Below are 14,483 nucleotides of genomic sequence, written 5' to 3' on the forward strand. Positions count from 1 at the left end.
ATTGTCTAGATCTCTCTCTTTTTGACTGAGTCTTCTACTCCACCTTTCTTGCAAACAACCATCTACTTACTTATCTACTTATGAATCTACAAGACTCAGCTCCAGTCACCTCCTTATGCAAAATTTTTCTAAAGCCCACTTCCTCTGCATGTAGAATTTTTTACTGCCTGTGGTATCCTGATTAGTATTAGCACCTGCATGAGTTTGTTCACCTGTTCATGTGTCTACATTTTAAACTCCATGAGGGCAAGTATAGTTTCTTATTTCCTTGTGATTCTACCCTCAGCTTAGAATGTATCACAGTAGATGATTAACAAATATATAATGAATGAGTAAAAACGAAAATTCTCTGATCTGAGAATTGCTCATGTCCCAGTTTCTTATCTGGAATATGTTCTCCCACCAATAGTCTCTTCAAGACAGGAGGAAGCCATTGGCTTTCTTGCTTTTTTCACCTGTTTACCAGTTTATGAAGACTCATATAAAGGCCAACCTCCATTTGTTTGCACACATTCTTCTGTGAGAATTCAGTGCCCTTTTCACATGTATTCTGTCTTGCAGGATGCAGAGACCACATTTTCTCTTTCCTTCCTCTCTTCCCTGAGGTTGAGATTAGAATAGTGATGTCTAGCCAGTTTTTAATAGATGTTCTTTCCTTGAAGCCCACATTTGCCTTAGTTCCCTCTGGTAAACAACTAAAATTTCTTCAACGTAGACATTTATATATAAACCAGTTTCATCATGAGCACTTAATAAATACATTTCCGGCTTCTCAAAATGCTAATGAAATTTAGACCTGATACTTAGCTATCATTCAGTATACTTGGGTGTATAAGCTGTCAGATTTGAGTGGCCAAATTTTTTATCGGCATCATCTTAAAATACCTCCTACTCCCTGATCGGGCTGGAAGAAATTAACCAAGGTGATTTATTTCAGCAGTGTCAAGAAACCATCTGTGACTTGTAAAAATGATAGGATCAGCTTTCCTTCCCATTATGTTTTTAAAACTTACTGCTACTAGGGTAATTAACATGAAACTTACAGACAAATCAGAAAGAAGTTTGCCTTATAAGAGAAGTTTCTTTCTCTGAGGTCACAAATCCTTTAAGACTTCTGAGGTAACTAACTTTCTCAGGTCTGCTCTCTACTTTCTTTTCTTGAGTAGGTAGTACTTTGTCCCTCCCATGGCCATTTTCTTCCCCCCCCCAGTCTTCCTGACATTTCTTGATAGAGTCAGGAATAGCACTTTGTCAGTTAATTTATCTTTGAAAAGATCACAGATTGAAAGTGATACAGAGCCTAGTTCAAACCAAATAACCATTAATACTGACAATAATTATCATTACTCTTTATTAAGCATTTTAAGTGCTAGTTATAATTACATAACTAATGCATTTAATTCTCAAAACAGCCCTGTAATTTAAGCATCCCATACCAGCCTTTTACAGAAGAGGAAGGGAGGAGAGTAGATTTCCTGAGGTCACACAGTCGGTAGATGGCTGAGTTAAAACTTAAACTCCTGGGCTTCCCTGGTGGCTCTGTGGTTGAGAGTCTGCCTGCCGATGCAGGAGACACGGGTGCCCCGGTTTGGGCAGATCCCACGTGCCGCGGAGTGGCTGGGCCTGTGAGCCATGGCAGCTGAGCCTGCGCATCCAGAGCCTGTGCTCTGCAACAGAAGAGGCCACAACAGTGAGAGGCCCGTGTACCGCCAACAAAAACAAAAACAACAACAAAAAAATTTTGAACTCCTGTCCCCACATTTTTTCATTTTGCCAGTGTTTATAAGTAAATGTGAATGCAGTTGTCCATGTCTTGAATGACAAGGGTTCTTGAGGAGAGGTGCTTAAGACAGATGGTGACCTGTTCAGCAGTAATGTAGCCTGTATTCCTGTTGTCACTTAGTTGGAAGAAGATTCAGATGGCTGAGATGAAACTGTGCATGTAATGAATTGAACAGAGGTTTGCCTTACTCGCATGGATGTTTCTTTGCCTTCTAGGAAGATTTCCAACCCGCAGCAGCCTCAGAGACCAATTGGGAATCAGTCACAAGCTCAATCTCAGTAAGTAATTAATTTTTCTGTCCCCTGCAAAGACAACTGATGAAGTAGTAGCTAAGGTCAACCCTGGGATGACTTCAGCTGCATGAAGTATCTATGGCTGGACCCAAAGCCAGGTCTCAAACATGATGTGTTCTTCCATTTCTTTTAGGTTATAGTGAGCTATGTCAGATGCCCTTTTTTCTCCTCTTTCAGAAAGGTTTCCAGGAAATGTCAGTACCCCTTGTAGGAACACGGGATAGACAATGACTTAAATATTTATCAATTTCAAAGGAGAACATTGCAACTAAAGGACTGTCCAGACATATCAAAGGTGTGAAACAGTTCAGGGCCCAAGCTCAGGTGGGGAATTTTGAAATAGTTTTTTGAATATTCCAGGGGATGCCATTAACCTATGCATTTTCAAGGATCTTTTCAGATGTGAAAAATCCATGTTTATGGTAACATAACTTAAGTGCAAGCCAGGCTTGTGTTCTATTTGGCTTGGAAATAAAACATAACTCACCCTGAAACTATAAAATGGTTCATGCTCCATTTTTTTTCTCCAGATTTACTCATTTCCCAGTATTCTGTATACTTATCTACTTTGTACAGAAAGAGCAGAGTTTGTTTTCACCAATCTTATGGGTAGCACTTACGTAGCAATAAACTGCAAGATAATAAATGCAGTTGTTCATTAAAAGATTAAGAGCATGGAGAAAGATTGTCCATGGTTCTAAGGTGGGTTAGTGTGGCTGAGTCAGAGTTGATTTTTTTTTCCGGAAGTGATGTTCTATCTTTTGTTCTTGGAGGGAATTTTTAAAAATTCCCTCAGATGCCAGGATTTCTTCAGCTATGGATTCTGTGACTATTTAATTCACCTGGTGTGGCTGGTGAACTAGAACATGATCTGATCGAGATCAGTGAGGTCTCTAATGGTGATATTAAGAGTGTTTGTTCATTTCTGATGATCAAGAATGCATGCTCTGAACCTAGCTGAGTATAGGCAATCATTGTCAGGAAGGTGAAAATTAAAATAAGGCAGGTAATACTGAGGAGCTGGGAAGCTAGTCAAGAGGTGTGGGCAGTTAGCAGCCCAAGACTGACAATTCAAGGTACATGCCAGTGGTAGCTTTTGCCATTCAGGACATAGTGGTCTATTCTGTCAGGAGATCCTCTGGCTTCTCAAGTACCTTATACATGATAGCTCAGGGTTATCTAATCATTCCTGCTCAAAGGGCAGAAATCAAGTTTAAAGGACCCTTCACTGATTCAGGATAATCCAGGCCCTCTTAAAGACGATTGTCCTGTCCATTTGGTGCATCTGTGGAAGCTCAGCACTAGGTCCAAATCCATTGGAAACTCTTCTGGGTTGTGTTCCAAGTCCAGGTTCTGCTGAGTCCTCTAGGAAGACCAGGGAGACCTAGCTTCTTTTCTCAGCATTCTGATTTTCAAGAACCTTCTGGAGTAGGAGCACGGGCCTTTGGACCTACCGTTTACGTCTGTATAAACCATTTTTTATTTTTGTTGAAACCGGTTTACAGTTTTCAGAACATTTTTACAGATTTTTATCATTACTTTAAAAGTAATTCACTTAGCTTTAAAATTGATTTTACAAACATAAAACAAAAGCTGAATGAGATCAAATTTACAGTGCAATTGAAAGAGGCACACCCAACTAGTATTTCTCTCAAAAATAGTTCTTATATAATTGCCTTGGAAACAAAAATATTCTCTTGGGTTGATTAGATCACCTAGTCACTCATAAATATTTTCTTAAATATCATTAGTGTTTCAAGTCAAAACTTGAAAAGAGCAGTAAAACTCACACACAGGACACTTTTACATTTTACCTACAGTTTGGATTTGCTCTTCAGACTAATGTTAGAAGAGACTAGACTCCCTCCTCCTCCTTCCTCAGAGCCATTTAAGTAGCTTATGCTTGTGTCTGAATGGCTTGATTAACATTCCTGCTTTTGTTTCAAAAAAGAGGGAAGAATTTTAATTTCAAAGCTTTCATATGCCGCCACGCACCTAACTTTGGCCAGCTCATTTTGTTCTTAGATCCACATGATACAAAGCTAATTGTAAATCATCTGTTGTGTATGAGCCAGGTAGACTGTAGATCCAGACAATACAAAGTTGAATGGGAATTTGGAATTTTGTTACTGAATCATAAATTTAGCCGCCTTTAGCATAGGATGCCAAGAAGGATCTGAAAATCAGAAGTGATGTGCTTCAATCAGGGTTCAGCTTCTATGACACACACACACACACACACACACACACACACACACACACACACACACACACACACACAAACACACTCCAAGGTTAAGGAGCTGGCTTGATACCTTCAGCAGTCTATCTCATGTCTCACACGCTACTCCCCAAACCCCGTCTGCCACCTACTCCCTTTCCCTACAAGGCGTGTTTGAAATCTCCTAAATGACACCAATGGTAGGTTATGCTTTTATAAAACCTCTTAGTTTTGCTAAAGACAGACTGTCCCCCTAAGAGCAAGTGATCCTTTTGGGGACTTTTGGATCTTGATTGGCTAAAAAGAAAATGTGTCACCTGAGAGTGTACTGTCTGGGACTCTATAATGCATAGGCATATTATTTCTCAATAGGAATGCAGCTGAGTTTCAGAAATGCAAGTTTTCATTAATCTCTATTTTTCCTGTAGAGATATGAGATATTTGCCCTTGGGGGATCTTATTTGTTTGGCAGTTTCTTTAAAGACATTTAGAAATCATTGGAGACTGCGTGCTTTCCATTTCCTTGTTAATGGGTCATGAAGTTTTACAGAGATGTTTGCTACATGGCTCATTTACCTCTAAATTTTACAAGGGTTAGTGAAGTAAGTGCTTGGAAACTTAAGTGGGGGTGTATTCCATGGCAAAATACATAATCCCTTCCAGACTTTTAATGATGTTGCATTCCCCATTTGAAGAGTATTCCTGAGAATGTTTAAATGGCAGCTGGGATCCCTCACAAACTATAGCACTTAAAATGCACACACACACGGGGAGGGGGAAGGGGAAGCTGGGACGAAGTGAGAGAATGGCGTGGACATATATACACTACCGAATGTAAAATAGATAGCTAGTGGGAAGCAGCCACATAGCGCAGGGAGATCAGCTCAGTGCTTTGTGACCACCTAGAGGGGTGGGATAGGGAGGGTGGGAGAGAGGGAGATGCAAGAGGGAAGAGATATGGGAACATATGTATATGTATAACTGATTCACTTTGTTATAGAGCAGAAACTAGCACACCATTGTAAAGCAATTATACTCCAATAAAGATGTTAAAAAAAATGCACACACACACATGTGAATCTTCTACTTTTAGGTCAATGGGGCCAGTTTCATGGCTTATTATCCTTGTTGACAGTTAGTAAGCTGGTTAAAGTGCCAAATTTTATCAAGATGTCTCCAGAGTAAATTTAAACCCTGTTCAAAGAATGTCTACAGTGCTAGGTGAGCTACAAAGATAGGACACTGAGGCTAAATGGAGAGAATGAATGGATTATTCAACATTTGCATGGAAAGGAGTTCAGAATTTACCTGCTCACCATTATTTGTTGATATGGATATGATGATTTGAGACTCTGAACCAAGAAATCGGATGACTTATTTTGATATTTCCATTTAGCTGGTATTTTTTTTTTTAATGATTACAATTCAGATGACCTGGATGACCTTCCGGGTTTTGATTTGCAAAAAAGTGAATGACTATGATTTACCACTTAATTGTTCTTATTTAGGAATATAGCAAGACTATGGCACAGTGGCTTAGCATGAAATTTATGTACATGATGTCTTGTAATCAGAAGTCTGTTTATGTTCCTTCCATATGGTTGTGTGACTCTTGTATTTCATAGCAATGGACTTTTTCTGAGTACACTGAGCTGTATGTCACTCTTAGGGGGTATCCTATCACTCTCCATCAGTAACGGACCCCACTCTCACTGCGGATACTCTGGACAAAACAATTGCAGAATTTGATACTGTGGAAGATCTGCTCAAGCACTTCAATCCTGAATCATGGCAAGAAGATCTTGAGAATCTGTATTTGGACACCCCTCATTATCGAGGCAGGTCATATCATGACAGGAAGTCAAAAGGTAAGAAACAAATAAGGTTCTTCATAAGCAGATAAAAGTGCTAATAGTAATAAGTAAGAATATGCAATGCAATGTAGTTAATTCACTTACATCAGATGATTACTGTTAGTTCATTATCACATATCTTTTACACAGCACCTTCAAATGATGTTCTGTGTTTTGTCCAAACTGTGTTGTTTGTATGGGACTAAGAAAGGTTTGATTCAGTCAAAGATCTGTCATAGTTTGGAGCTAGAAAAGACTTTATAAAATCATCTGGACCAACTTTGTGCTTCTTGGCAAGTAAGGCATTATCAGTCCCACCGTAAACAGTAGAGGCAACCAAAGTCAGGGAAGGTAAATAACTCTTCAAAGGCTGCATGGCAATAGAAAGGAAAGGAGAGTCATGCTCTCTTGCCTCCAATGGCAGTGCCTGTGTAACAGTCCCCTGTGCCTCTCTGATGGATATGAATGTTGAATTAGCCTGGGACTCAGTCATTGTTGGCAGGAGAGGCTTCTCGTAAAGTAATGGTCAAAACTCTGGAAGATTTCACTCTATTCATTCAATGTCCATTCTGAAATTTTTTATGAGGTCCTACTATGTGCTTTGTGCCCTTGGTGGTTCATAGGATATAAATGTCTCAAGGAAGAAACCAATATCTGGGCTATTTTGGACAAGTAAGTGTGAGGGCACACATTCAGCTGGAAGGTTCAGGAAAGCAAAATGAAGGGAGAAGAAAGGAATATTCAGGCAGAATTAAAACATCATGAGTTAAAACAGTAATACTTACACTCTTAAAAAATAGGTATCCTAGTACTACATCTGAGTGATATGATCTTAGGACATGGATGTTTATTTGAATGTTTAACTCAAATTAGTATAGAAATAACTTGTAATTACCTCATTGAATAAAACTATAATTTCTAGTCTGTTATGTTTAAGATTTGTTATTATTTAAACTTTCTCTACAAGTCTTGTAAGGCTGGCTTGCATCATAGATATAAAGATATTTAGTACAATACAACATGTTTCCTGTACTTTGTAATAACATGGGTACTTTCAGGAATTAAAGGGAACCCAGGGCCCTTTTGTAGATAATGTTTATGTTGGTAAGGACAACATATTAAAACATGTAGGCTGAAATGACTAGTTAGTTAACTCCTGCCTGGGTCTGCTGCTTATGGCTTAGGTCATAACCTTATATACTTAAAGTGCACAGCTAAGTGGGGACAACAGAGTCACTGGTGGCCCTGATGTTATGTAGATATATCATATGTAGATCAGTGTAACTCTCAAATCGAATTTTCCCAGGGCTCAGATTGGATTCAACTCAGAGAAGAAATGGCTTTTCCATAAAGCGTTGCTGTCTTTGAATCTCTACTAGGTCAACTTGAAGGAAAATAAAATACTCACTATGTTTTGAAAACCCCAGAAAAAAATGGTATTGGAGAAAGAAATGATAAAATCTGACTCTGTCTTCAAGTATCTTAACCACTATAGCTACTTGAGGGGCAGCCCTTCTTGACACCTATTTGTTTGAAGTATTAAAATTTAAAAATCACCTAAATTCATTACTTATTTTTCCCCAGATACTATGTTGAGTTGGAGGCAAGGTGTCTTGTTTCAAAGCCTAACCCTGCCACTTAGAAGTTCTGTGATTTTTTCAGCAAGTCACTGACTCTTCCTGAGCCTCAGTGTCTTCATTGACAATGTGTGTATGACAACACCTACTTTCCGGAATTGTTAGGGGTGCCATCAAAAGCACTTGGCACATAGTACTTGCTCAAGAAATGTTGAAAAAGTTTGGAGTACTTGAGATGCCACAGCATTTATTTGTCCTACTACTGCATTGCTATTTGTATCTTTGTGTTTTTCTAAGGGAATATGAGAGCCTAGGACCTAACGGTTTCAACTCTTGCTGAATATTAAGTCACCTGGGGAGCTTTAAAAAACTATGGGTGCCTAGTCCTATCCCAGTCACAATGACTCAGAATCTCTTAGGGCGAGGCTGGGGTATTGATATTATTTTATGGCTACTAGGAGATTGAGACTGATCCTTAGAGGCAGCCAGGGTTGAGAGATGGTTCATCCTATATCTCCAGTAAATTGGCACAGGCTCTGACACATTTTAGCTGCTCAGTTAATGTTTGTGGAATTGAAGATATTAATTATTCAGCATTAGTGTATTTCTAACATTTATAGAAACCCACCCCATAGACCAAGGATTGTAGCTTTATTAAGAATGCCTTTGGTTACTGAAATAACCTTGCTAGAACATTCAAGGCACCATTCTACTTATTTCTAACAGTATAAACATTTCTCTCCCCTGTTGGCTTAGATTTCATTTCTTAAACTCTTGTTTAAAATGGCCCTAAGGCAGGTCTGTACCCTTTCATTTAACACTGGCAAGCCACCACTGTCTCTGCACTTGTATAACTGTGCTGATTTAATTGTTTATCATTCCACTGATGCTGAACCACCTGCCTGTATCACAAAAGCAAAGGAAGTCAGGTTTAATATTTCAGCTGTTATTTTCAGCTTTTAGAACTTAAAAGTACAAATTCATGGTTTGTATACTGTTGTATAAGAAAGGGGACAGTGAATAAAAGAGTGAAAACCAAAAAGTAGTTATAGATGATGGAGGTCCATTAGGTGTCAAATAAAATGTGAACTTTATAGAATCCCTAAAAAAGTTTTCTACTATCAGTATAATAATCTCTTAATGATGTTGTACAGAAACAAACTTATCATTTTCAAATATCTATTGAGCATCCATTCTTCTGATTTACCCAGACTGATCAAAAGTAGCATTTTTCATGATACCAAAGAACAGGATTCTAAGATGACCCTTGAAAGTGAATATATAAATCACAAAATTTTATAAACTCTAAAATAAAGCACAAACACACTAGGTGAAGAACTTATGTAATGAAGTAGAAAACAGTTAATAAAATTAAATTTTACACTTTGCTTCTACTGTTATTTGAAGGAAGATTAGGTAACAGTGAGTTTTTAGTCCTCCTTAAGAAGAGACTTGAAAATGAGAAGCAAGAGGACAGTAAAAGTTTAGGGAGAAGAGGGAGAGAAAAGAGACATAACTTTGCCAAGTATTGAAGCCAGAACTTCAGTGTATAAGGTCCACTTTTTTCAAATTCACAAGTAATAGATAAGCACAAACCTGTCTGTAAAACCTTCTGGACAGATGATAATAGGACAAGTTAATATATCCAACTTTCAGTTTCCTAGGGGGTAATGGAGAAAAGGGTAGCATGGATAATTGAACTCTGTAGATAAGTACAGTTCCAAAACCCAATTTTTGCCAATGATTTCAACCCCATGCCTTCAACCTCAAAGCTGCCCAAAAGTTTAAAAAAAAAAAGTCGTTTGAAATTCAAGTTGTATTTACTTCTTCTGATGAACATGACAATAACATAGTAAATTTGCACATAATTAGGTAAAATATTATATGGATGTTCTACAAACTATGTAATCACTCTCTGAATCATTGCATGACCACTGTGGTTTAACTGAAGTTACACTGCAATTCCTTTAAAACACAATACTTTGAACTTGGTAGCAATGTATATTTACTCAAGTATATAGCATGAAATGTGACATCTCTACATTGAAAAACTATTGGCCTTAAACTCTACTAGACTGGGCATTAATTGAGTGGTCATTTATGGAGATTAACAATGTAACTGAGATGCAGTCTTTTACTTATTCCAGGAGAGCTTGACTTTCCTGAATGATGGTGTGTTTCCCATAGAAAAATCCAACATATAACAGCAAGAGGAAAACCTGTTCTCACAGTTTGTGTTGTGATTAAAATATGGATATAATTGTTGAGGCACTCCAACTTAATAGTTTTGAACTACAGTAATGCTTGACAAAAGTACAATTTTCCCCAGAGTTGCCATTTTTTAAAAAATTTTATTTAATTTTATTTTTTTATATAGCAGGTTCTTATTAGTTATCTATTTGATACATATTAGTGTATACATGTCAATCCCAATCTCCTAGTTCATCCCACCACCACTCTGCCCTGGCTTTCCCCCCTTGGTGTCCATACATTTGTTCTCTACATCTGTGTCTCTACTTCTGCCTTGCAAACTGGTTCATCTGTACCATTTTTCTAGATTCCATATATATGTATTAATATATGATATTTGTTTTTCTCTTTCTGACTTACTTCACTCTGTATGACAGTCTCTAGGTCTATCCACCTCTCTACAAATGACCCAATTTCGTTCCTTTTTATGGTTGAGTAATATTCCATTGTATATATGTACCACATCTTCTTTGTCCATTCCTCTGTTAATGGGCATTTAGGTTGCTTCCATGACCTGGCTGTTGTAAATAGTGCTGCAATGAACATTGGGGTGCATGTGTGTTTTTGAATTATTGTTTTCTCTGGGTATATGCCCAGTAGTGGGATTATTGGGTAATATGGTAATTCTATTTTTAGTTTTTTAAGGAACCTCCATAGTGGCTGTATCAGTTTACATTCCCAGCAACAGTGCAAGAGGGTTCCCTTTTCTCCACACCCTCTCCAGCATTTATTGTTAGTAGATTTTCTGACGATGCCCATTCTAACCAGTGTGAGGTGATACCTCATTGTAGTTTTGATTTGCATTTCTCTAATAACTAGTGATGTTGAGCAGCTTTTCATGTGCCTCTTAGCCATATGTATGTCTTCTTTGGAGAAATGTCTATTTAGGTCTTCTGCCCATTTTTTGATTGGGTTGTTTGTTTCTTTAATGTTGAGCAAGTCGCCATTTATTTTTATTTTTATTTTTTATTTTTGGCTGTGTTGGGTCTTCGTTCCTGTGCGAGGGCTTTCTCTAGTTGTGGCAAGCGGGGGCCACGCTTCATCATGGTGCGCGGGCCTCTCACTGTCGTGGCCTCTCGTTGCGGAGCACAGGCTCCAAATGCACAGGCTCAGTAATTGTGGCTCACGGGCGTAGTTGCTCCGTGGCATGTGGGATCTTCCCAGACCAGGGCTTGAACCCGTGTCCCCTGCATTGGCAGGCAGATTCTCAACCACTGTGCCACCAGGGAAGCCCCTGAGTTGCCATTTTTTGATGCAGGGGCCAAATTTGATGTATATTCCTCTTTAAAAAATCAGTAATTTAATATTGAGTGAAGCAAACATACTGAAATTAAATTGAGTCCAAATGACAGAGTTTGAAATATATGATTTTCACAGACTCTAAATGCTTAGATGTTGTAACTCTGGGACAGTTACCAACCCATTTCCCAGGATCTAATATCAATTTGTGATTTCTTACATGACATTATTTTGCTGTAAGATCTAAAACACTTGATTCTTTAATTTGAAAACTATTTATTGGTAAACAACTGGCATGAGAAGCTGATGAGTAAATGAAATAAATATGTTTCATATAAAATGTTTGAATTGGTTCTAAATTCTCTTAGATACAAATATCTTTTATTTTTAAATTAGTCAGTTATTGCTGTTTCTTTGTCATGCCCTTGGTCATACTAACTAGAAAGAGCCAAGTCTTGCTCTGGAGATGTCATTCAATGGGTATAAAGTTTCAGTCATGCAAGATGAAAAATTGCTAAAGGTCTGCTGCACAGCACTGTGCTCATGGTTAATAATACTGTACACTTAAAAATTTAAGCAGATACACCTCATGGTATCTGTTGTTTAACATGTTTTTTTATAAATGCTCTTTTTTGTGAATATTTGGTAGAAGTTGCCCATAAAAATAATTAAAAAACAATTTAGAATGTGGGAAATAATTTCAGAGTGTATTAAGATATGAACATATTTTAGAAATGACCTAAAGTCACAGTAAATTGAATGCTTACAACTTTCTCTCTCTGCCTATTTGATATCTGGGTGAGAATTTGCAGAAAGCCCTTGTCTGACGCTAGTGATGAATCAGATAAGTCACTCTTGAGATATCCTTCTGTAACTATCTATTGGTAAATTAAACGAACAGAGGTACTACAGACGTTAAATCAAATGGATTTCTTTTTCTAATTTCTTGTGTTGAATAAGGGTTAGCTTCACTGAGTTTCCTGAACCGTGTGGTATGTACCAAGTAAAAGCTTTCTTTATCAATATTAAAATTGTTTACCATAAATTTGATAGAAATAGAGCAAAAGAAAGAATGTGATAGTGGAAAGAGCATGGACTTTGGAGTCAAGTAAGCTTATAATAAAATTCTAACTCAGGTACTAATGGTGGCCTTGGAAAGTTATGTGCAGACCTCTGAGCCTGTGTTTTCTCCATTTGGTAAAATGACTCTAATTATAACAACTTTGCAAAGTCATGTGAGGATTAATAATAGCAGAGTATCCAACTCCTAGTGGGCCCTCAATAAATGCTAGCTATTATTATTACTTGAATACAGAACTCTGCACAGAACCAAGGTATTTCTGTGGACCTTGCTCTCTTCCTTGTAAGGCTCTTAGATAAGCATCAATAATTTGGAGAGCCTCCTACAGAGTATCCAAATATTGTCATATTTAAGTATCTGTATAATCAGTAAACTCATTAAAAGTTTACAAAATAATTGCCAAGTACTAAACTTTTCTATGATATATTTACCCAGAAATTTCTGGCACCCTTTTGCTTTTTGGACATTTCCTTTTTAAAGCTTATTTTTTAGATTTTAGCCACTCTTTATAACCCATATGATTTGTAAGTAACTAGATTCCCCACTCATTCAGTTTGCCAGCAAGCATTAATAAAAACCATATTATCATATATAGTGTCACATGTGTCTATGAGGGCACACACATAAAATGTTTGAAGAAAATCTCAGCACAGGGACAAGGACCTTTTTGGTTGTTTATTCTCTTACTGCCACTGCAGCCTCTGATTTTCTCCTATAGTGGCTGTCTATCTTTGTGGATATCCTAAGCCCACTCTCATCATCAAAGTTATTCCTCCCATCTAGGCATATAATTCAAAGGCACATTGATTAGGAAATCCATTTTGCAGTAGAAAACCATAGGTAACTTTTACTGTCTGGGTGGACAAATGTGCCTTTTCCACAACAGTCACTCTTGTTAAAGATGAATGGGTTTGACTTGTAGTTCCTGTACCCATTTTTACCTGTGTAGCATTGGGAATCCTCTGCAGCATCCTTGTGCTCAGTGCCCCTATGGACTTAAGGAGGGAGCATACCCTTCCTAGAGCACACATTCATGCAGAAACTGCTGGGGCTGGAACATCTGGCTCATTAAGTGTCTACTTGCAAAGGACTGTGCTGAGTGCTACGTCCCATGAAATTTAATTATAAACAACACATCATCATTGTTTTCTGACATTTCGATCAAGGTGGACATGACCTTCCTTTCCTCAGTGATCACCAATTGCAGAATCTTAGCCACTTCTGGTTTAGGTGATTCTGTTCTTAACCTTACTTCATTGATCTGTTTTACTCATTTCAAGGTTAATGTGAGGCATACCTGCTGAGAGCTAGAGTCTGGACCTTGCTTCAAACACTTTTAACTCATTCAAGCTCAATGAATTTCTTGGCAGGAGAAGAGTATTGTTATTCCCATTTTATCTAATAAAAGAAACAAATCCGGAAAGGTTCAGCGACAGCTATAAAGTAGAGAGCCATGACATGAACCTGGGTGTATTGGCTGCAAAGTCAATGCTGTGGGGGAACCAATAATGAGTAAAGCTCAGAGACTCATAGTCTAATAAATGAGAGACAAGAGAAAGATCTCCTTGCTTCTTATTCATTTCCTAACCTGTTTTCTTATTTTTCATTGCATAGATGTACTTCATACATCCCCCTAGAGTTCAGAGAATTGCCTTATGATGGTGTCAGCTGCTTTCATGCCTAATCCAATGCCTTGCAGATATCCTTGCACTCACCCATTCATTTTCCAGCAAGTATTTGTCAAATGCCTACTATATGTCCAGTGACTGTAGGCAAGTCATTCAACTCTTCTGCATCTCAGTTTCCACATCTATCAAATGGGAATAGTAGTCTCTAAGATAACAGTTTGTTATGAGAATTCCATGAGGCTTGAGTAGGTGCTCAGTTAATTTCCATTCGCTCATTGCTTAACAATGTTTTTAAACCCTGACAATTAGGAATTGTCTGAGTGGGAACATTTTACTGTGATTTAGGTTAATTTCTATAAATACAAGTGGTAAATGTTTCCATTCTTCAGAAATTAAACCAGCACATGGAGTCATGAGATTCATGATTTTAAGTTTAAAATAGCCTGATATTCCCTCATTAAAAGTTATAAGATAATCGTTCTTTCCAGACTTATTTGCACTTGCAAATTGGGGTTGAAATGTGGAAACCATTTTCACAATTATGTGCTAATTTTTAGA

At 37.8% G+C, this 14,483-nt stretch overlaps 1 protein-coding gene across 4 annotated transcripts in view; it reads left to right on the forward strand.

Moving 5' to 3' along the window:
- PDGFD (platelet derived growth factor D) overlaps positions 1-14,483 on the forward strand; it is a 246,223-nt gene that overhangs the window by 213,580 nt on the left and 18,160 nt on the right. For all 4 annotated transcript variants that reach the window (XM_032641705.1, XM_032641706.1, XM_032641707.1 and 1 more), the window contains 2 exons: positions 1,999-2,061; positions 5,967-6,165. In XM_032641705.1, the coding sequence (XP_032497596.1) occupies positions 1,999-2,061; positions 5,967-6,165 (262 nt within the window). The remainder of the gene's footprint in view (positions 1-1,998; positions 2,062-5,966; positions 6,166-14,483) is intronic.

This window comes from Phocoena sinus, chromosome 8 (assembly GCF_008692025.1).
Source record: "Phocoena sinus isolate mPhoSin1 chromosome 8, mPhoSin1.pri, whole genome shotgun sequence".
Classification (NCBI taxonomy): Eukaryota; Metazoa; Chordata; class Mammalia; order Artiodactyla; family Phocoenidae; genus Phocoena; species Phocoena sinus.